This window comes from Orbilia oligospora (assembly GCF_000225545.1).
Source record: "Orbilia oligospora ATCC 24927 unplaced genomic scaffold scaffold00043, whole genome shotgun sequence".
Classification (NCBI taxonomy): domain Eukaryota; kingdom Fungi; phylum Ascomycota; class Orbiliomycetes; order Orbiliales; family Orbiliaceae; genus Orbilia; species Orbilia oligospora.
In genome coordinates this window covers 386,167-408,497 of record NW_011645600.1, presented here as the reverse complement: position 1 = coordinate 408,497, position 22,331 = coordinate 386,167, and the positions used below count along the sequence as shown (strand labels likewise).

General features: G+C 46.1%; 8 protein-coding genes across 8 annotated transcripts; 4 read left to right on the top strand and 4 right to left on the bottom strand.

Moving 5' to 3' along the window:
- Window positions 1-290: 290 nt before the first annotated feature.
- AOL_s00043g125 (uncharacterized protein) lies at window positions 291-1,548 on the top strand (the record flags this gene model as incomplete). The annotated part of the gene is made up of 2 exons (XM_011120612.1): window positions 291-689; window positions 754-1,548. 2 exons carry the CDS (start codon window positions 291-293, stop codon window positions 1,546-1,548), a joined length of 1,194 nt encoding a protein of 397 aa, XP_011118914.1.
- A 425-nt stretch (window positions 1,549-1,973) lies between these two features.
- Window positions 1,974-3,983, top strand: AOL_s00043g124 (uncharacterized protein; the record flags this gene model as incomplete). The annotated part of the gene is made up of 1 exon (XM_011120611.1): window positions 1,974-3,983. One exon carries the CDS (start codon window positions 1,974-1,976, stop codon window positions 3,981-3,983), a length of 2,010 nt encoding a protein of 669 aa, XP_011118913.1.
- Window positions 3,984-4,897: 914 nt separating this feature from the next.
- Window positions 4,898-7,406, top strand: AOL_s00043g123 (uncharacterized protein; the record flags this gene model as incomplete). Its single annotated transcript, XM_011120610.1, has 5 exons — window positions 4,898-5,200; window positions 5,474-5,884; window positions 5,993-6,424; window positions 6,751-7,003; window positions 7,093-7,406. The coding sequence occupies 5 exons, from the start codon at window positions 4,898-4,900 to the stop codon at window positions 7,404-7,406; spliced, it is 1,713 nt and encodes a 570-aa protein (XP_011118912.1).
- Window positions 7,407-7,586: 180 nt separating this feature from the next.
- Window positions 7,587-7,910, bottom strand: AOL_s00043g122 (uncharacterized protein; the record flags this gene model as incomplete). The annotated part of the gene is made up of 2 exons (XM_011120609.1): window positions 7,587-7,611; window positions 7,708-7,910. The coding sequence occupies 2 exons, from the start codon at window positions 7,908-7,910 to the stop codon at window positions 7,587-7,589; spliced, it is 228 nt and encodes a 75-aa protein (XP_011118911.1).
- Window positions 7,911-9,120: 1,210 nt separating this feature from the next.
- On the bottom strand, window positions 9,121-10,289 carry AOL_s00043g121 (uncharacterized protein; the record flags this gene model as incomplete). Its single annotated transcript, XM_011120608.1, has 3 exons — window positions 9,121-9,493; window positions 9,576-9,727; window positions 9,801-10,289. The coding sequence occupies 3 exons, from the start codon at window positions 10,287-10,289 to the stop codon at window positions 9,121-9,123; spliced, it is 1,014 nt and encodes a 337-aa protein (XP_011118910.1).
- Window positions 10,290-11,681: 1,392 nt separating this feature from the next.
- On the top strand, window positions 11,682-13,121 carry AOL_s00043g120 (uncharacterized protein; the record flags this gene model as incomplete). Its single annotated transcript, XM_011120607.1, has 1 exon — window positions 11,682-13,121. One exon carries the CDS (start codon window positions 11,682-11,684, stop codon window positions 13,119-13,121), a length of 1,440 nt encoding a protein of 479 aa, XP_011118909.1.
- Window positions 13,122-13,740: 619 nt separating this feature from the next.
- On the bottom strand, window positions 13,741-15,492 carry AOL_s00043g119 (uncharacterized protein; the record flags this gene model as incomplete). Its single annotated transcript, XM_011120606.1, has 3 exons — window positions 13,741-14,478; window positions 14,583-14,829; window positions 15,362-15,492. 3 exons carry the CDS (start codon window positions 15,490-15,492, stop codon window positions 13,741-13,743), a joined length of 1,116 nt encoding a protein of 371 aa, XP_011118908.1.
- Window positions 15,493-15,931: 439 nt separating this feature from the next.
- AOL_s00043g118 (uncharacterized protein) lies at window positions 15,932-22,331 on the bottom strand (the record flags this gene model as incomplete). The annotated part of the gene is made up of 3 exons (XM_011120605.1): window positions 15,932-17,022; window positions 17,085-19,791; window positions 19,851-22,331. The coding sequence occupies 3 exons, from the start codon at window positions 22,329-22,331 to the stop codon at window positions 15,932-15,934; spliced, it is 6,279 nt and encodes a 2,092-aa protein (XP_011118907.1).

Below are 22,331 nucleotides of genomic sequence, written 5' to 3'. Positions count from 1 at the left end.
AGGAGGTGATTCTCAGGTTGGGCCGGTACGCCCCTGCCAAAAGATGGCTATCCTGAACTTACATATGCACATCTTTATCTACATCGTGATTATCTCGAAACGTAATTGCGAGCAGTTAAGATTTCGCCTCAACGCGTGTAATGGTACCGCTCGGCCGTTCATAATATAAAAGCCGAGACCGAGCAAAAAATATATTTCGAACCCCCCACTATCACCTCCCATCACCAGCTCAACCCTCCCCTTCTCACATTACACCTACGAATTTCCTTCACACAAGAACCGACGATACAATGGCTCGTAAGAGCAATCAAAAAACCAAGGCTACGGGGCTAGCTAGCACCACGAAATTTGGCAAGCTAGACTACGAAGTCTACTGCCGTTTCAAACGAGCGTTCGCAAAATGGGGAGGAACAGCGGACCACACGACCTCCATTAGGCGTGTGGTAGAACGACAGAAGGAAAGCGACGATGATACTAACCTCCTCGTCAAGAAGGTCGGTCTGAGGGTCGTCCTTCAGTGCCTTCAAAAACTGCTCAAGGCTAAGGCCTTTTGCAAGAGTACGGAGTTCACGACGATCTTCCCGGACGTGAAATGGCCTGTGGATCCCAAGACTGGGTCGAAAGCCGAGGAAGTGACCGCCCCTACGTTTCCTGTTATGGGGGACGAGGCGCGGTCCACCTTGGTATCGGTAAGGGATTGTATACTAATCACTATTATAAGAAGGCGTAGCTAAAGCTAATATCTTTCGATAGACCACAGCCTTGGGACTCACCGGTTCTCAGGCCGAGAACAGCTCTAGTTCTCCACCCGAAAGCGTTAAGCTCTCCGGTGTTGAGGATTCGGTCCATGCCCCTCGGGGTAGGACCGGCATGAGCAAGTCAAAGCGTGAGAACCGGCAGGACCAGGTCCTACGACCGTCCGCCAGTAGGATCACCAAAGCCAAAACGAAGACTACCGTTCCCCTAAGACCCCGTCTACCGCCCAATGTTCCAGCCGTGGGGAACTGGAATATGAGGCTTCTTGAACCTACAATGGCGGACGGCCGTACGGCAGCCGACCCACAACAAAACAAAGCCGAAAACGGGGCGGCTTCAACCGTCGAGCCCAACCACCTTTCGGGCACAGAGCAAAGGCAAACCGTGGAGGTGGCAATCTTAATTGCCAAAAAAACATTCTTTGCACACCTCTGTTGTCAAGAGGGTGCTACGAATATCAAAGACCCTCTTCAAGCTACGATGTCCAGATATAAGGCCGAGATGTCAGAGACCGCCCCTGAAATGCGATTTGACGCATTTTTCCAGGCCGAAAACCTGGCTGCAAACCGTGGCCGGATAGAGCCATTGGTTCTTGCGCAGATATTATCAGAATGTCAACGAGATCTCGACATACTTGAGGGATACCAACTCCATGGAATTATGGAGGAGGTAAAGGCAAAGGCATTGGCCGGAGCCATGTACTGGATAATAGAGCAGAAGAAGGAGCTAGAGGAGCAGCAGAGGCGGGTATCAGAGTGGGAAAGCACGATGAAAGGGCTTCTCTCTTTGTAGAGCTTAGGCCCTGGGATAGTGATTGGCCATGGAGGGCTAGCGCTAGGAGCTCCATGGCTCCAGAAGACAGCCGACAACGCGTTCTCAGTACATAATGCAACAGCTCACCGGAGTCAACAGGCCATTGGCGCCGCAACGGCGAAATATTTATCGAAATCGTTCCGTTTTTATATTTTACTATCCAAATTTCCTCTTTATAAGCCTCTCGTCACTTCTAGATATTTGCTCGCTGCTTTGCACTCGATCGAGTAACTTCTTCTCCAGTCACCTTTCTTCAAGCAACATCACGGCACCATCTTCATCACTGCAACAAGAACATCCAGAAGTAACCATACAGGCACCCACGAACAAGGCTCGCTATAACCAGAGTTAGGAGCTCATTAGTTTATATTCTAAATCTACAAGTCCTGAGTTAACCTCCGATAATGGCAAACCAATCAACCCATACCAGACTTGTGCTAAACCCATCAGCCCCTAATTTCAGTCCTAGAGGTTTCTTTAAACTCAAGGTAGAAGCCACGACGCCTACCACCAATTCTACCGAATCCCAAAGTATTTCGAGCAAAACTCCCACGGCAGTATGGGATAACCTTTTGGACGGCGTAGATATGGCCCAACCCGCTGGAGCGAAGTGCCTAAAACTCCAGAAGAGCATACAGATTCCATATCCTTCTTCAGACACACAGCAGAGACTTGAAAGATTAGTCTACTTTACGACGCGAGACATCTTTATGCAAAGTCCTTTCAGCTTGATAACCCGTCTATCAGCCAACAGCGCTATTGACATAATCAAACGTCATCTTCATCCAAGCCATCTAGAGCTCCTCCTTCGACAGTACAAGATGGATGAGTTAGTTGAAACCATGGTTGAGATGCATGCCAAGCAGATTTACATTTCAACTCCAGACTCTATCAAGAAAACGTGGCCATGGCTCCTGAATGGAAATGTCTCTGAACAGGCCACCATAGAGACTACTATGCCTCAGGATAAAACCAACCAGTCAAATAAAATACAACCCAGCTCCACATTGAAAGGAAGACCGAGCAATATAGATTGGGATAAAAGGTTTTCACCTAACACGTTATTGGCTAGCAAGAACCTTAATATTGTCAACACATACACACACAGTGTTTTAGACGATGAAGCTGGCAGTATCATGAGTTTTGACCCCTCAGGCGAAGCTCCCCGTTCTATTGATCCCGACAACATATACTTCCCATATCCAACGTTGCGTGCTATCCTCAAAGAGACTCGGCGCATTTTGAAAGCGGCATTCTACGAGTTTACAAAAAATTACCTTCCAGAGAAGCTCAACCACAGAGTATTTGAATTTCCAGACAATAGCTCTCTTGGTCAAATAATTCTGATGGTCCAGGATACTATGAATAACATGGATAACAATCAGTTTCCAGCGGAGACCTTTGCTAAGTTAGCGCGTCTCCGAGACATAGATTCAAACACCGACTGCCTGAACTCAGCAAGCGAATTATACGATTTGGTCTCTAGGCGCCGAAATATCAGTATTTCCGGGTTGTATCCACTACTCACGAATATTTTGAGTTTGGTAGATGCTCTTGGAGCTTCCAACTGGAGCAAGAAGCAACGTGCTCTGAATAAATACACTTCAGTTCTCACGGCGGATATTAAGCAGAAATTCGAAAAGATCCAGGGCCCTATACGCACTACTTTAGAACGAATCAACAATCAAAGGGAGGCACTCGCAGTTGAAGAAGAATTGGTTACTCAAAAATACCGTCAGGATGAAAAGGAAATCCAGCGTCATTTTATACTCGACTCCGAAACTCTTCGCGGAATTATACTTTCCCAAGGGAGTGCTGTCTCGTACCCGGGCTTGGAGGACGCAAGAGGGGATGGTGTTCAGAGCATTTCAATCATCGAAAGGCCTACGCCCCATACTTCCGAAAACACAAAACAACAGCGTGCGCGTGCGGCAACTGATAATATCGAAACACCAATTGCGAAGATTTCCAACCTCCCAGCTCCACCTGATATATGCGTTTGGGACCCACAAAAACAGCTAATTGATTATCGTCCAAGCGGATCCCAGCTGCAGTCAGGTACGCAGAATGGGAAACGAGCGACTAGAAGACGTCCATGGGATGAAGCTTCAATTGATCTTGCCCTTGACGAATTAAACTCTAAAGAGAACATTTACTATGCCGCAAAGAAAGCTTCACAAAAGATTAGTGAAAAGGGAAAAGCGGGTTTTCAGACTGGGTTACAGTCTTCTAGACATACTCTTGAAGTCGTGGTGCCATCAAAACAAAATAAGGCAATCCCGATCAAGAAGATAGAGGAGCCCACCCAGAAACCAAAACCTATTATGAAGGCGGAGCCTATGCCGAAGTACAACCCTCACTCCATGGAAGGCAGCAAAGGTACACAAGAAACAGATCTACTTATAGATCTTTGAACTTATCACACGGCCTATAGGCGGCTCAGAAATTAAGGCGCATTTGTGGTGATATTTATGATATTCTTGTCGGCTCAGGGCTGGGGTTCAATCAGTCTCCCAACTTCAGAATCGGTTCGACTTCGCCACTTTATATAAGGGTTGGAAAAGCCGTGCCGTTTGTACTCTTGCATTACATGTTTTCCCCTAATGTCTTATGCTTATGGGGTTTTTCTTGCATGGGGCAGCTTTTGTCCGCTTGGTTAGCCTCGCGATTCGCTCTGAAATGAAATTTATTTTTGCCTATAGAAATATTAGAAACTTTAATTATTATGAGCATTAGTATTCTCTCTCTTATTTTCTAACAGGGAGGTTCGTATATCTAGCTAGAGGGAAAATAATCCTTTAACAAAGTCATAATACTAGGGCCCGGGTATGTAGGTAGTTCCATAGCATTAATTAGTGTATCTCTACCAATGCATGTTGGTCCTATTTATATACGCTTGCAAGATGCCGCCAACATTGATATGTTAGGTATGTGCCTATATAGAAAACACAGTTGAGAACTCCAGTGATGAAATTCGATACAAAGACAACATTCCAAAGCTAACTCTGCGCCTCCAAGATATATCCTACTAGCTGTAGTAGTACATATACACGGTATATATAGTTTCACGAAAAGCGACGCTAGCAAAGGAGTTCTAATAGAAATATGTTACAGTCAACGCCTCCAGACCAACAGTCAACTATAAATTGGGTCTACAGGCCCAGTATCGTTTTTTTTGATTATGTATGTACAGAACTTGCGAGCTCATTGTCCCCCAAAAGGCGCTTTCTGAAGCGTTTTGGCCCACTTTTACCCTGATATATTAGATACAGAGGTTTTGCAAAGCAGAAAATAAGGTTTAAAGTTGGGGGTCGTTTACGCAGCTACGATGGGATACATGCAGACACTAATCTTTAATATTCTATTCGTATTCATATTTCAGTTGTCAGTCCTTCGGGATCCCAGTGTCAAAGCCGTCCGACCATCACAACCACCGGTGCTAAATGACAAGTTCCCAAAGATAGGGACATGGGAGAAGCAGTCAGGAGAATATGAATTTGTTATTAGGCCACCAAGTGAGCTTCTAGGTTCTGGCTTTAGTAACAAGCGGATGGTTTTAGAGCTCGCCAAAACATTTCTAAAGGAGATCGAACCATACACCCTCCCTCCTCGAAAACATGCGGTTCTCGCGGTACGTAGCAAATACCTAGGCACATTTCTTTACAATGTCAAATTTCCAACGACATTAGCCGGAGAAGAAATGCGTGAAATCCTTGGGATTATAAGAAGATATCGGAATATTGTAAGACTCTGCAAGCTACCAGCTCTGTAGCCATCAATATTTAAACCTTTGTCAATGGTCCGCTAACTGACTAGCTTGTGGGCTGGGCGTTTTGGATATAAGTTTCTTAAGTCTTACTTCATTACCAGTGCCCCGCTGAAATCTGACGAAACAGAATTAAAGGGAAATATGCAGCGAAGATATAACCAAAACTTCGAAAATCTACACCCTCGGTACTCAAGGAGCTACGATATCGATGCCGACGATATCCACGTTCCATCCCATGAGCTTCCCGATTATAATTACACAGATATCCCCACCAGTGGTACATATACAACTAGCAACAGCACATATCAAAATCGTCAAAAGCCGAGCTCTAAAGTCTTACATAAGCGGGGAGATGAGCCAGGACGAGGGGGGATGAGTCCGGAAATTGAAAGACCAGATCTGCAATACGAGGATATGATAAAGTTTTCTCTGCCACCCGGCATTGAATTTAATGGAGAAAACCCGTGGCGAGCCTGGCGCTGGAAGAATGCCGGCGAGGGTGTTAAGATGTACTACCTTGATACGGGATGCGATCTAAGTCACGCTGTAAGTGACCTTCCACTACTTATAATTATAATTGGATATTTGACAAAAGATTCTTGACGGCTTCTGAATTATTAATATGGTAATACTTTATACTTCCAATTTCAATAGGAATTTGAAGGTGTGGAGCTTGAGTGGCTCTATCCTAACCGTGATGGCCTTGACGAGCCAGGGGAGAGTCCTGGATATTTTTATCACGACAAGTCGACGATTTTCGCCCATGGCACTACTACCCTTTCTAAAATTCTTGGAAAATCGATCGGGGTTGCTCCGAAAGTCGATGTAACCCTTGTCCGACTAGAAATGACAATATACGGACGTTCTATATCGGGGAGTGTAATGGTCAATGCCATGATGATGACATATGACCATATTGTCGAAAATAGGGCCAAAATGAAAAAACCTTGTGTAGTAGTATCTTCAACGGCGATGATCTTGTGGGACAAAGAGAGCCCTATCAATCGGTACATTTGCAAACTCTGGATTACATCTCTTCGGAAAATGGGTTGCTATGTAGTGGTAGCAGCTGGAAACGAGCAAGAAGTAAGTACTTAATTACACTAGCTAGAACACTTTTTTTTTTTCGAAGTCTGGTTTGAGACAACTAGCTAGACTATTTATAAAATAACTTGAACCTCTACTGCAGGCCCTGAAGTACTCCTGCTGGCATTGTACGTTTCGGCTACGATTGATACATGTCTAGCGTTATTGCTATATATTATAAATCAGGAATTCGGACGGAAAGCCACAGTTATAGATAGGTATATATATGCAGATTGAGACTAGTGACCGAAATTCTACACTGATTGAACAATTATATATATTTATACATCATATATATATACATGCGCTAACAAGTCAAATAAAAGGTAAATGATCAAGGTTTTATCCCACTCACTACGTACCCCCGACTGCTTGCTGGAGACCCCGAAGTGGACATAAACCTCCTTGTTGTTGGCGGCCATAACGATGAAGGGTTCAACAGGTTTGCGTTCAATAAATTTGTTAGCATCTCCGCCCAAGCATGGAAAGTAGTCGCCGTAAAAGCATATCTTCCTGGCGATGGCCCCCCTGACGGCGATTGGTCCGGCTCATACCAGTATTTCCAAGGGACATCATACTGTAAGTCTAGACGTCTTCACCGAAATATTTTCATTCCCTTTTATACGTACGGAATGAATTTTGTAACTCACGAATGAACTTAATCATAGCGACACCAGTAGTAGCTGGACTTTTAGCGACCTTCATATCACAAGGTTACAAATACCCGCTTGATTATCTCCTCGCAATCGCTAAAGACCCAATGAAACCGGGTGAGCCGAAGCGTGCATTCAATGGTATATGGCCAGATTTGTGGCCTACAGCTCGGAGACCGGAAAACTACAAACGACCTCCTTTGAAAAACCCCGGTGTAGCCGAAAAGTGGGCGGCGGGCGATGATAACCAAAGGGGTATATATCGATATAAATATCCCAAGACTCCGACCCACTCTGAAGCGGATAGTATCAAAAATAGCTTAGCTTAGTATTAATACGTATTAAATTAATATTTTTAGAAACAATTCAGAGTCAGGCCGGTTCAAACGTTGTATTTTATTGAAGTCTTTGTGTTGCGAGTCTTCGTTATAAACATCCTTCTCGCTGCAAATATATCTCTAAATACCTAGGTATAAATCTAGATAGATATAAACTCGAATGAAAAGAGTCTATTTCCGAACAATGATTTCAAATCTATAAAATAAAAGGCGTCTCTAATTGTCAGCTAGACACAAATTTTATGAGACCGAAGAAAATCTCGAGTATAGATAGACAGACGAAGAAACCTACGCGAATTGATCTCCATATCCATCAGGATCGTACTCGACGGGTTTCATAACCCAACCTCCATTGGTTCCCCCGGACTTCTTCAAGGAACCAGAATCCTTTTGTTCTTTTGCCAATGGCAGCAAGCTATTGCCCGAAGAGGCTTTGGTAGAGCTATTGGTGTTACCACCTGTATTCGAGCGTGGAGATTGTGATTGAGAGGGCATTGTTGGAAGGTTGTGATGTGTCCTAGCAGTGGTCTCCTACCCAAGACTAGGTCTAGTAGTCTCGGTTTAAAATCGAATACCTGAAGAAGTTGAACTTGTTAGCTACTATACTGATATATATTACAAACAATATTATGTTCTCCTCGTCGTTTAATTGGGTCAAGTTACACAAGGTAAATTTTATATGAAAGAATAGCTAGACAAACTTACAAGTACGAGCTATACAAGCACTTGAGTGAAGATGGCAAATTTGCAAAATTGGTGGCAGTGATTGTCTGAATGGTAGGCTGAATGCGAGGTCTGGTAGTAAAGAGTGCGTATGATAGAATTAATTGCCGTTACTGTTGAAACAGATGGATGTTTTAGGATGTCGGATGCATGTAGGAATGATATTTTTAAATAACTACCATGGCTCTTCTATATAATATACTTCGATATCTCGTTATATACGTTATCTCGCAGTCCAAAAGGCCGAGACTTGACTCGAAAGGGCTAAACGCCACCTCATTGTGTGACCTCAGGCTTACTACCACATATACATTCTCAACGGGAAGTCAGAGGTCGACGCACAATGCAAGTACATGTACCACTGTAGCTAGTCTAGAGCCCGGGGTTATGGATATGTAGTATATTGGTCAATTGATTTCGGGCTGACCTTTTCGAACAGAGGGTCTGGATATATACGATTCTACAGGTGTAAGCCCCGGAACTAAATCTATATAAGTTCATAGATGTTATATGTCATACAATGGTTATACATACATTAATGCATTAACGATATGCATTAGAATGACTCCAGTACCAGTGGAAATACATCTACGATTGGTCCCAGCATTCTACTGTCGTTATGCCCAGTTGTCGCCCCTTAGAGACCAGTACATCAGATCATATACCACCCATTCAGTTAGTCTCGTATTGCACCATTCACCTATATTTAATAAAATTCTATTAATATTTTCTATTGAGATATGAATTTGAGACTGTGAAAAAGAAAGGGAAATCCGAATAGGTCGTGCGGTCCACTAATAATACATGAAAAGGAGAAGAAGGCAGGGGAAAGAATGAGAAGGAATCAGAAAACGAAATAATTTGTGCTTGTTTTCAACGGGGGTTTTTCGTATAAAAAAGTTGGAGCAAAAAAATAAAAATAAAAAAGATTCCGCACCTTCCAACCGCTTTTCTTAAAATCAAACGTCATTGTCGTATTGTTTCATAGGTTATAGCTGTAAGCGCAATTACCTTCTACGTGCTCCACCACCGCCTCCGGATCGTCTCTTCGGTGAGCTTGAGTAGCTTCTGCTGCGGCTTCTGCTCCTGCTCCTGCTATCTGACCTCGATCTGCTTCTAGACCGGCTCCTGGTCCTAGATCTTGACCTGCTTCGACTTCCATAACTACTGTAGCTCGGGCTACGTCTTCCTCGTCCGCCGGTACCGCTTCCACCTCCGCCACCTCCGGGCGGCCGATAACTATCTCCACCTCTTCTTGGGCTTCTGCTCCTGCTCCTTCCTCCTCCTCCTCCGCCGCCACCACCAGGTCCAAATCTTCCTCTCCTTCCGCTGCCCTTATATCCACCAACTGGTCTCTTAGGGATAACCAATGAGACGCTAACGACACTTCCATCAATCTGTCCTTCATGCATGTGCGCTATCGCATTTTGTGCTGACTGTGGGGAGGTGTATATGACGTAGACCACTCCACGATTCGTATTGAACATTCTGTTCATCGGCATGTCGATATCTTTAATCGTGCCGTATACGCCAAAAATCTCGGTTATATGTGGAACCGTTATGTTCTTTGTGAGTTTTTCAACCACAATCTATTTTTAAAGGACGATTTATTAGCTTCTACCCATCAGAAGGAAAGTGAGACGAATAGGGGGAAATACATACCTTAGAGCTCTTCCCACCGGGAAGTCCTAATGGGCCTGCAGGACTCAAGCTTCTACTATAGCTTCTTGAGTTAAACCGGCCACCTTGTGCGCCTCCTGGACCTCCACGACGATTATAGGGACTGCGACTCCTAGAATAGCTCCTAGTCCTGCTCCGGCTACGACTCAAACTCCTCGAATAACTTCTGCCTCGCTTGTCGCCTCCACGGTTCCTAGGACTACCAGCATTATCGGCAGGACCTCCGGCGCCTGCAGCATTGCGAGGACCTGCGCTGCGAGATCTAGATCTGGAGTACGAACGAGAACGGGATCTAGAGCGAGGGCTTCTGGAACGGGGAGAGCGAGAACGAGTGTACGAACGGCCTCGAGGAGCGTTGTTGGGAGTACGAGACCGGGATTTGCTGCGAGAATAGTCGCGTGCTCCAGGACGAGGAGAGCGAGAGCGGCTGTACGACCGACCGCGATTTGGGGGCGGTGTCGGTGATGGCATTTGTAAAGATCGTTTTTGTTTGACGAGAAGGATTAGGATATGGTGATTCTATATCGAACAACTATAGATCGATTGAATCTGCAAAGCGATGATTGGGGTGGGGATTTGAAGCGTGATGAAGGAGGTTGATGAGGGTGAGGTGAGGTGAAGTGAGGTTGGTGAAGGTGATGATGGAGAAAGAAGGTTTTTGGAGATGGGACAAAGAAAAGTCGCGTTTTTTTTGTTGGCGCATTTTAAGCCGCAATTTTAACAGCCAACAAGTGCCACTCTCCTCAGGACTACTTCAACCTTCCACCTTCAACCTTCAACCTTCAACCTACATCCTCTCTCAACTACACTGTAACCACATTAATTCAAAGATATCATGAACAAAGGTCCCAATGGTAAGCCATTATGATTTCAAATTGAGAAAGATTCTCACTAACCAGTCGGTATAGACCATGACATCATATAACATCTAATATCTGCACGTCAATTCGCCGGATTGATCTAGCTCCAAGTCTTGAGCTTGGTGATATGCTGCACCTCAGCCCTACCATACACAATAAAAAAAAATACAACAGCTTGAATTCATTTGAATTCATGACAATATGCAATGCAGCTTATACAATCTATCCCTGGTCAAAGATAATAAGAATTCCAACCTTTTGTAAGACTCAATTGGTATCATCTTGATGTCTTCTTCGTTCGAGAAAACCCCAAAATCGACAGGGGTTTGTCTAGCTGTCTCCACAGTTAGGTTCCAGCCGTATGATGTCTCTCGTAAGTCGCAACTCAATTCACTGGTTGTATACGAATTTTTGAAGTTTAATATACAACGCTGACCGGCTGAAATGTTCAGACCCACGCCACTGTCCTTCACAAATTACGAAGAATGGTCATGCTCTTATTCAAAAGAAGAATAAACTTCCGAGGTGGCTCTTTCAGCTGGCGCTGCTTAGAGCTAGGATGATACTTCACTCAGCTATTTCAGAAGAGGGTATATAAACCTGCTGCGCAGGAGTCGATATCAATATCTTCCAACCTGCCTACACCAAATCACAACATATCAACTGCCGGCCGACGGAAAACTATCACGATTTGATTAATTTTATATCTTCTTTTGATATAAGTCTATCTAAAAAATCGCCGTGTGCGAATTAGTTTAGTTGAACAAAATACGAAACCAAGACCTTAGCTAAACGACAAAAGAGATCCACTCCGGCAGTTGACCGATATATCCTCCTATATCAAGTATATAAAACCCAATATCAACCTACTGACGAACAATCGAAGCTAACTAAACTACTCTAGAGTTCATATCTCGATATCTTATCAAATCGCACTTATACTTTCACCAATATACTTATATATATTTAATATCTATTATATATATAAGATAAAATAATAAACATGGCCGACATACAAGACTGGGTTTCCCCCACCGGGTCCCCAACCCACTACCAGCGTCCATTCGACCATCTCGAAAAGTATGAATACTACATGGCAACAATGAATCCCACGATCTCCCAACGAGCCGTCGTAGTCGGCGTAACCCTCTCTTCTTCGTCTCCTTTCTCGTCTCTATCTCTAAAAGCCGCCTGGCGGTCTCTCCGTTACGCCCACCCAATTCTAGGATGTAAAATCATCCCCACTGGATTTGATTTCCATGTAAAATCATCAGCTGAAATCGATGAATGGGTCGATTCAACCGTAAAGATCATTCACCCACAAGAATCAAAAGAAGGAGAAGAAGAAGGGAAACAGGGACAAGAATCCCAAAAATCAATAAAACTCCTCTCATCAAACCCTCCCCACCCCGAAACTGCAGAACTCTACTACTCCCCTTCCACAAACGAACTATTCATCCAAATTCGTCACGAAATAATAGACGGCGTAGGATCCCTCATGCTCCTAAACAACTTCCTTACCTCCCTCTTCTCCCCTCCTACCCAATCTTCAACCCTAACAGACAGTCCGTCCCTCCTAAGCCCGTCTACGTTCAAAATAACCGGAACCCAACCCGCAAGCCCCGAAATTGTGCAAAAGAACGCCTCACTCGTCCAAGCCTACTTCGCCTCCCCTCCCATTTCCCTCTCTTCAAACCCTTCCCCAACCCTTCCTTACGAATCCCATCGTTACGATTACACTTTCACCAGTTCACAATCTTCACTACTCCTCAAAACCTGCAAATCCCATGAAATAACAATAACCCACGCCGTAACCGCCTCAACCGCCTTTTCGATTCTAAAACTCACAAATCAAACTAGTGGTGTATTCTCCACAACCCTTCCGATAAGTCTTCGTGATACCCTCCCAGCTCCGTATAACACCCCGGTTTATGCGGCGTTGTTTTGTATTACAACCCCATTACCGGTTATGCCAATCACGCCGGAGACTACTTTGATATCTCTTGCAAAGGATGTTAAGAGAGAGTTCGACGATTGGAAGAATGATAAAGATAACATTCGGTATCATGAACCACAATTAAAAATGCTTGAAGAAGCGGTAAAAGCTGGGTTGAGTCCTAGTAATTCTGCGGGGAAGGCGACGGTGGTGGTATCTAGTTTGGGAATTGTGGAGAAGTACTTGACTGTGGCTAATAACCACTTGGAGGGTGATAGTAGTGCTCAAGAAGGAGGGGAGAGCGGGGGGAGAGTTAAAGATTTTTGGATGGGACAGGTACAAGGGAATACGAAGATTATTGTGTTTTTGTATACCTTTGCGGGGAAGATTCGGTTGGCAGCTTGTTATAACAGGAGGTTTCATGAGGATAAGGATGTTCAAGAGCTTATACGGGTGATTGTGGAGACACTATATGAGGGATTGGGGATTGATGGGAATACTTTGTAGATGTAGCGTACACCTATATAGCCTGGATTTGTACTCTAGATATACTTTCAGCGGTTTACATAAGAGCACATAATAGATAGATAGATGGATAGATAGATTATATGGTAATGTAGTTGTGATTTCGTTCTAATGCCTCGTTTCGTGCTATAGTTAATATTTCGGAGGAAACATGTCTTTATTATGTACAGCTCCAGTTCACCCCCCTTCATCTCTCTCGCTCTCTCTCGCTCTCCTCCCCAGTATTAATGTTAATTGGTGGTGGTAAAAAAAACAGAAAGCAAAAAAACGCAATATCAAGATCCAGGATTACAACTCCGCCCAAAAGCAAACAAAAGTCTAGACCTTTTTTCCCACCCCCTTGACCTCCTTCATCTTTCTTTTCGTGTCATTGTCCAAAAAAGTTGATTATTAGTAGTTAGTAGTTTATTGTTGTAATATCAGCAAAATAAAGTGAAGGTTGGTTTTTTTTCTTTTCGCTAATGGTCGTTCGTGATCATGTACATCCTCCGCATCTTTCCCACTTTACAATCCAAGCTCCCTCTCCCCTCTCTTTCTTTCCTTAGAAAAGAAAAAAAAAGTAACCACTCTCATCCGAATGGCAAAATTTTCTTTCTCTTTTTTAAGAAGTCTTCTTCTCCACGGCGATTTGGGATCCCATAACCGCCGCATCCTTACCCATACTCTCCATGCTCAATCTCTGCTGTTCAGCAAGAGCCTTAGCATCCCTCTCCGCACGCTTCTTATCCCTTCTCCTCTGTTGAGCTTCAGGACCAGCCTCAGTATCAAGCATATAATCCCACCATCTAAAGCTGCTAGCATAATTTCCAATAAACTTCTCATGATGAACATCATGATGCGAAGCACCGGCCCAGAAGGGGATGAAATGGTGTAAAGACCACGGGAAATCGTAACCAGAATGGGCATCGATAGCTTGGAACAATCGCAGGCAGATCCAGATGTACATAGTCATGACGTGGAAGTCCGGTACGAACCAGCAGTAGCCGATGGGGATGAAGACGGTGCCGATACCCAAGGTGAGGACTTCTAGGGGATGGGCGTATTCGGCGGCGAGACCGAAGGGGGCGGAGTGTTCGTGGTGGATTTTGTGGATGCTTTTGTAGAGTGGGCCCCAGTGGAAGAGACGGTGGAGCCAGTAATGCCATGCGTCTTCGAGGACGAAGAAGATGGCGATTTGGAAGGCCATGGTGGTCCAGGCTGGGAATGGGACGTCGGTGGACATTCCGGCGGCTTTGGCGAGGGGGTGGAAAAGCCAGATTTGGGGCAGTTCGATGACGCAGTGGGTGAAGAGAACCGATTTGATACAGCGCCATTGTTGGGCGGCGTTTGGAATTTTTTGCTAGAAACAAAGGAGACACGCGTTAGCATTCTTCTTCTCATGCTTCCTATAAAATCTTGATAACCAAAGATCAAGAGAGAGAGGGGAGAGAAAAAGAGACATACATCCTGAATCTTCCATTTCTGGAAGTAAGGGATAGCATCACAAATCATCCACGGCAAGCTGCGACCAAAGTAGACGAGCTCATGCATGACGAAGGACATGATACCGGTAGCGAGGACATCATTTGCGATCCAAGCATACCAGGCAGCCCACATCTTCTCGAAGATGTTGAAGGAGCCATTGATCTCGCTGATGTGGTCGTAATGGGCCCAGTAGGTCGCCCCGTCCGGGACGAAGGTAGAATTTGACCTAGATTTTGTTTTTTCAACTTAGCATATAGGTGTCGCCAATTGATCGCGCAGATGACAATATGAAACTTACATCGCTGTCTACTGAGAATAACTTCTTGAACAATGACAATGACAAAATAAACCCGAAAGAAGATGAAGATGAAGAAGAAGAGGAAGGAGTAGAAGGTGAAAGCGAAAGGGAAGAAAAAAAACTGTTGGATGTTGGGGAGATTAAATGTTTTTTTTTAGTTTTAAAAAGAAAGGAGAGAGAACAAGAGAGCGAGAGCTTGAAAGGGATAACCCAAACGAGGAACGAAAATGCGCAAGCAAAGCAAGCAAGCACAACCACCAAAAAAAGATATCACCACCAATTGAACCGAAGACCTTGTAGATTTCTATAGAAAATTGAAAAAATTAAAACTGTGTCAGGACAGCTATACCTTATATATACTTTCTATCTCTTCTACATTCCCCCTGAAGTAACTGACAAATGCTCCTGACAGTGGCCTGAGATTGGCTCTTCTCGATCTTTTTTTTTTCGTCCAAGTTACAATTCGGCTGGACGGGTTCCGAGCTTTAAATCTGCCAAGATCGCCAAGACTCCAGGAACACCCGCAAAATCGGCCGGCGAATGCGCGGTCAAACATAACAACACACTATCCAGACCATCTCCACGTTGCATTTCCGAATCAGATCAGATCTGATGCCGTTTTGCTCCGACAACACGCCTAACTCTCGGTTCCACGGCACCTGCCAAAAGGCTTGTTTCACTCCCTTCGCCTCCGTTACATGATCACTGACTCGAGTATGCTATGCTTGCAAGGTTACGTAGCTTAGACTCGTAATCATGGGTTCAATCTCACCGAATCACCGAACCTTTCGAAAGGAAAAATAAAGTTGTATAATTCGAATTTATACACTTCGAAGGAAGCACGTATTACATAGAGTCTATCTAGCCAAGTAATCGACTGAACGTTGCGAACGGACAGAGCAAAAAACAGGAGAAAAAAAAAAAAAAAAATTTGATGCATGCGCCCTGGTGCTATCAAGAAGAAGAAGCTATACAGTGTAGAATAACAAAAAGAAAGAAAGCGGAAACGGCATTAGTGATAATAAAATGTCTAGGCAGTAACAACCTCAGGAATACCATTGACGGTCCCATCCTCCCCAGCATACTTCTCCCAATTCGCCAGAACATTCCCAATTCTCGGACTATTCGTCAACCTATATACATCCTCAAAGTATTCCTTTGTAATCGCGAATGGTCTAGCTGTTACATTAGGAATATACTTCCCAATCAACTTGCTTGGATCGATCGAACTCTTGTTAATCTTCTTCATCAAAAAGTTGCGGAAGGGCTTAACCCCGCTTCTCAGGAAAGTAGAATGGAAGGGGACATCGATTCCTCGCAGTGGGATAGTCGCCAACCCGCGCTGCAACTCTAGTGGTCGTGGCTTGGACTCAGTCTGCTTCTTGCACTCTCGCACAATCTCAAGTAGTTTCTCCTTGACATCATCCAGAGATAACTTTTGCATCAAGCTCTGGATATCGATATTCTGGTGCTTCAAGAAGTTCAACACCGATGTAAGAGTATCCAATGCACGAAGGTCTCCAGCACAAACGTACTGCTGGTTGTAAACGTTCAAGTTGACAATTTCCAACAACCAACCCGTCTCGGTTGAAATGTTGTCCACAACAAACTGCAGCGCTTGCTCACTGAAGTTCCTGGACACACGGGATGGGTTGACAGCGCACATGCTGTAGTTGGATCGTCCTTGCTCGTCACGTTCGACAGCAACTTGCATGGTCAACCCACGGTAGAACACGACGGAAACCAATGACTCAATCGGCATGACCTCAGCCAATGCAGCAAGAGCGGAGTACTCTCCGAGGGAGTGACCTGCAAACATGCTGTCACGCTGAACAAGACCTCGGCTCCTCATATCCTCAAAGCTAGCCTTCTCCATCAATGTAAGAGCTGGCTGTGTGAACTGAGTAGCCGAAAGCAGCCCAGTCGGCGAACGGTAAGTGTAAGAAGCTGTGTTCTCATCAATTTCCTTGAACATTCTCTCCGACTTGGTGCTACCATCGGCATTGACCGTCTCGAATGTCATAGCCATATAGTTTTGACGAATTGCCTTTCCGATAGGTCCTCCGAAGTGAACAGTGAGTTCCTTAGGGTTATGTCGGACAATATCAACGATCGAGAAACCTATCGTGAAAATTTAATTAGTAAAATGTTCCCGTGGATTGGTAATATTGGATAAAACTCACCATAGTTGTCCATAAAGTGTTTATCAGCCCTATTCCAAACCTCTCTAGCTACTGGAGAGCTATCGTAGAGCTCCATACCCATACCCTGCTCCTGCGAACCTTGACCAGTGAAAACGTACGCTGAGACCGGCTGCTCGACCTCCGCCTCACCGATCAAAACCTTATCTTCTGTTTCCTTATTGATAACCTCCACGCTGATAATTTTCCTACCTCCAACCATACCCGAGTGCTTCAAACTGATCGAAATGTCGTCATTAGGCAACACCATTCCTACGAAGTTGACCGTGTAGCTCCTGACACGACCAATGTTGTTCTCAGCCGCCCATGTCTCAACGAATGCCCTGACAGCCGCGCTGCTGTACATTCCATGTGTGATTGTTCCCTTCAAGTTGGCATAGTTCGAGAATGTCCTCGAGACGTGGATAGGATTGTAATCACCCGAAACTCTGGCGTAGGCCTCGTTTGATGCTGGTGCACGGATCTCCAAAGGAGTCTTGGAATGTAACGGAATAGCGTTCTCAAACAAGACTGGTTGCTCGATGGAGGTTCCGTTACGTTGGAGGTAGTCGATAACTGGGTTGCCATGTGAGGTACCAGCTTCGTACTCGACGGTGGCAACTGTGATAATTTCCTTAGTTGGGAGCTCATATAGAACTTGGCCGAGAGTGCGAACACTGCTGAAGGTCTCCTTGTCCTTGTAACGGAGAAGTGTAGAGAGACGGAACGTAAGATTCTTATTGAGGAGATCAACGTCTTGGTCATCGAGACAGAACCATTCCTTGGATCTCAAAACCGCAACATCCTTGGTAGTGGCGAGATAAACTTGCATTGGAGTCTCCTGTTTCCGCTGGAACGTATTCTCGAAATCATTGTAGACACCTCGGTATAAGAACTGGCTGGTGACCTCCATGACCGGCTTTCCTTCGCGAGAGATAGTACCGGTGACTTCGACCATCTTGCCAGAGTCTTGGTTCATAACAGCATTGATCTGGGCAGTGGTTGTAACGGTATCTCCCTTCTGGAGGGGTTCAGCACCTGGGAGCATCCTGAAGCCATTGGACAAGTGGACAAGTTTGAGCAAGTCCCCATCAATGGCTTTAGGGAAGATGGCCTTGATGATAGCCTTCCAGCCAACGACGATGGCAAAGTCCATTGGCGCGGAGATCTGCTTCTCAGAACCAGAACGCTCGACGAAGGCTTCACCACGGTTGCCTACAGCGTCAACAAACTCAGCGATAGCTTGGCCAGTCACGCTAGCCTCACCACCATCGAAGACGTCTTCAACGGAAGTAGACGAGTCAAACTTCTCATCCGAGCCGAACCACAGTTTGTAGTAGAAATCTTTAATGCGATCGTTTCGTCCCTCCATGACTTCGCGAAGAGGGGCATACCCGGACTCTGGGTGGTATTGGAAGAGAAGGGACATGACGCATGATTTTCCATCCGCAGTACGATGTTCGATAAGTTCGAGCTTGACGATGTTACCCTCTTTCTTGGCTTCAATTGTCTTGGTCCATTGCCCTTGGCTAGCCTCTTGAAGAGTGATGACGGTGTTTTCAGGGTCATCAGGGTTGACAATGTGGATCAGAGAGCCAGCAGCAGGGGCGAAGATACGTTTGATCGGGTTATCTTGATATTTGCTGCCTTGAACCAAAACATCTGTGGTAAAGAGTGCATGGCGCCAGCTGTGAGAGTCTCCGGCAAGGAGACGCAACCAATTATCGGTATCTGGGAGAGAGGAGGGGGAGGTAGAGAGCCTATAGACAAGCTTGTTACCATCCTTGATGATGGTCAGGCCGTCAACATCGGGCTCGTCAACTTCTTCAATAGCTTTTCCACCAAAGTACTCAACAACAGGAATGGACGCTTCCTTGCCATCGTACAAGTCCGCGATCAATGATTTGATGTGTCCATTGTGAACGCCATCCAGGATGTCCTTGACAGGTTCGTCAGCAGTGGTTGAGAATCGAACAGACATTGGGCCCTGCAAGATACATGTTCTGCCAACGTCCTGGTCTACGACAGCTTCCAGGTCCTCAGACTGCCAAAGAGAATCCTTCTTGAACCAGAACTCAAAGTTCTCATCCAAAGCGGGGACGAAGGGGACTGGCTTCTGTCCACGACGCTGGCAGAGCATGAGGAAATGTTGCATATCCTGGGCATTGATCAACTGGGTCTTCGCTTCAGGGTAGGCTTCAATTATTCTGACGGCGGTAGGGAATGGGTCATCAAGGTCGGCGTAGTTCTGGAGAAGCGATGGATTGCCCTCACCGGTGGTGAAACGTTCTTCCACGCGGCGAATGAAGTCTCCGGTAAGGCTCTTAAGAGACTTATCGATCCATCGACTCTCGTGCTTGACGTACATGAGCTCGACCATACGGTTAATGACCTCAGCATAGGTCATGTCTTCAAGGTCAACGGCTTCGCCAGCGGCGTTACGGCCGAACCATGTCTTCTGGAAATCGGCATTGAGCTTCTTAATAATGTGGTCACGTCGTTTTTTGAGTTCAGGGATTCTCTTGGCCTTGTCAAGGTTGAAGATGGTCTGGTCCATCTCGTGCCAGAAGAGAACACCACGGGTCGCAAGCTTGTGAATCGGCTCACCCATCTCTGATTTGACAGTAATAACACCTCCGGCTGCTCCCTTGTAAGTCTTTTCCCAGTCCTGGTCTTCCAATCCAGGAGCATCACAAATCGCTTTCTTGGCCTATATTACTGAATTAGTCGTGTGATCTCGCTTTCGTTGCGACATGAATATGTACTTACGTTCTTGCTGGTATGTGCTTCCCTCGCAACCATCAATCTGCTACCAAAGAGAATACCATCGAATGGCATTGGTGGGTATGCGTATTTCTCAGCCCACTTACCGGTCAAGTATGGGTAAGTGTCTTCGCTACCACCGAACCCGGAACCGGCAATCAAGATGATATTTGAGCATCTTCTGATTCTACCATACATAGCGAGGATTGGCTGGTGGAAATCTTCGTAGCTGTGATGGCCACCACCACGGCCACCGGTCCATTGCAAAATGACTGGGAAATTGGGGTTTGCCTGGGCAATGTTGATAACCTGCTGGATGCTGTCAAGGGAGCCAGGTTTGAAAGCGATGTGCTTCAATCCCAATGTCTCGATGTACTCATTGGCGACTTCTAGGGATGGAACACCGGCTCCAATGGTTAGACCATTGATCGGAACACCCTCGGCGCGGAGACTCTGGATCAATGGAATCTGCCATGCCATAGCCCGAGGATTGACGTAGATACAGTTAATAGTGATACCTGCACCAGGCGTCGTCCCGGCCTCCACTTTTCGAAGCGCCTCCGTCATACCCTTGGCACTATAGTAGCCACCACCACCAAGCTCAATATGGTATCCAGCATTCATAGTCGCAGCGACAAAGTCCCAAGGAACCGTGGCTGGTGTCATACCAGCAACGACAATCGGTGGCATACCCAAAAGACGACTGAACTTCGTATCAACGTAGGTCTCACCGGTCTTTGTCTTGATAAGCTTGGGGCCGTGTTCTCGGACCCAGTCAACGTTGTACTTCACAGCATGAGCATCGTCTCTATCGAAAAGCTCTGGCTTGAAGCCCAATTCGACGTTGGACCCTTCGATGGTCCCAGCGAGAATAACCCTGACACCTGTACCGTCCTTGTTTCGGTGGGTAAGAGCACCGATACCGGAAATACCACCGGGACCGAGATCGAGGATATGGGTGGCGCCTTGGAATTGGGTCGCCTTCTCCCATTGAACCTGGTAATGGGTAATCATGCGAATGAGCTCGGGTACGACATTGTCGCTCCCCTCGGCAGTCCTTAGGTCCTTGCCCTCGTGGGTTTCGTAAACTGGGATTCCGAAATCACCCCTCGAGAAAACGATGTGCTTGACATCGGCTTCGATGGTAGCGGCAGCCGGTTGGAGGTATGGCGAGTGGAAGGGGGCAGAAATCGGAAGGAATCGGTTGACGAAGCGAGATTTACGCTGGGTGAAGGGAATCTTGGACTGGTCGAGACCGGTTGGAGCCTTAACCTTGCGGAGAGTCAAGTTGAGACCGTAAAGCGACTGAGGTGGGCCGGTCACGACGACATTTCTGGCGCCGTTGACCAAGGAAATGTGGATGTGCCTGTCGGCAGGCAAGTGCTGGTTCGTCTTATCGACATAAGTCTGTACCGCCGACTTTGGCATGTCTCTCACGGACAACATGGGGGTGGGTGAACCCTCTCCCTGAGCTATCGAGTCCTGGAAAGTGGAGGGGGCGAGAGCCGTGACCGGGTAAGTCTGCTGAGAACGACATCCGATCCAGAAAAGCAATTCGATTGTGTCTTTGGCGACCTTTTCGAATGATTCCCACGAGGATGCCAGGGCGATAGCTGCAGCGGTTACTATACCCTGCGAGTGACCCGTGGTACCCTTGATGAGGCTTCTGACCTGGCCCGGTTCCAGACCGAGGATTTTGCAAGCGACGGCATAGTGGCATAGCTGGATGAGACCGATCAATGGGAAAGATACCGGCGCAGAAACCAAGTAGGTGAGATCTGGTGTAACGTCAGGGTTCTGCAGCCATCTCATGATATCAATACCCTTGCTATAAACCTTGCCAGCTCTGGGGTCGCTTGACAGTTTTAGCAGGAGAGATGCGGTTCTGGAGATGAAATCCTCAATCAGGCCATTGTACGTGGTCCAGATCTCGCGTAATTCGTCAAAGTATTCTTCAATGTTTCCCTGTCCACCGAAAACCGCAAATAGTTTGGCATTTCCAGACTCAGCAGCTCGTAGGAGAGCAGATGCATGGGTTTTGATGGGACGGTTTGCAGCCAGCCTGGCAGCATAGTAAGATCTGATGGTGACCTGGTGTTTTGATGGGATTCCAGGTAAAGTAGAAGCTATGGCATGGACTTCATTGCCTCGTAGGAAGCGGCTTTCGAATTCGGAGAGAACGAGTCTCAGGACGTCTTCGTAAGACCCCTGCTCGTCGTCTTCACCCTCGTTGACCTGGGTCGCGACATAGCCCAAGAAGCGAGCTACAAGCTCCGGAACGGACGAAGGTTCGTCGTCCTGTGCCAATTCCTCTGTAGCAACTGGTAGTGTAGCATTGAAATGGTCCCGTAGCTGTGTGGCGTGGAAGTGGGAGCTGGTGGGGATAAGGAGAGTATGCTCCAGAGAGCCGTGTGAGAGAACGAGGGGTCGGAGAGACGAGGCGGTATGAGGAGTCGAAACTCCGGTAACGATTCCAGTCCCGTACAT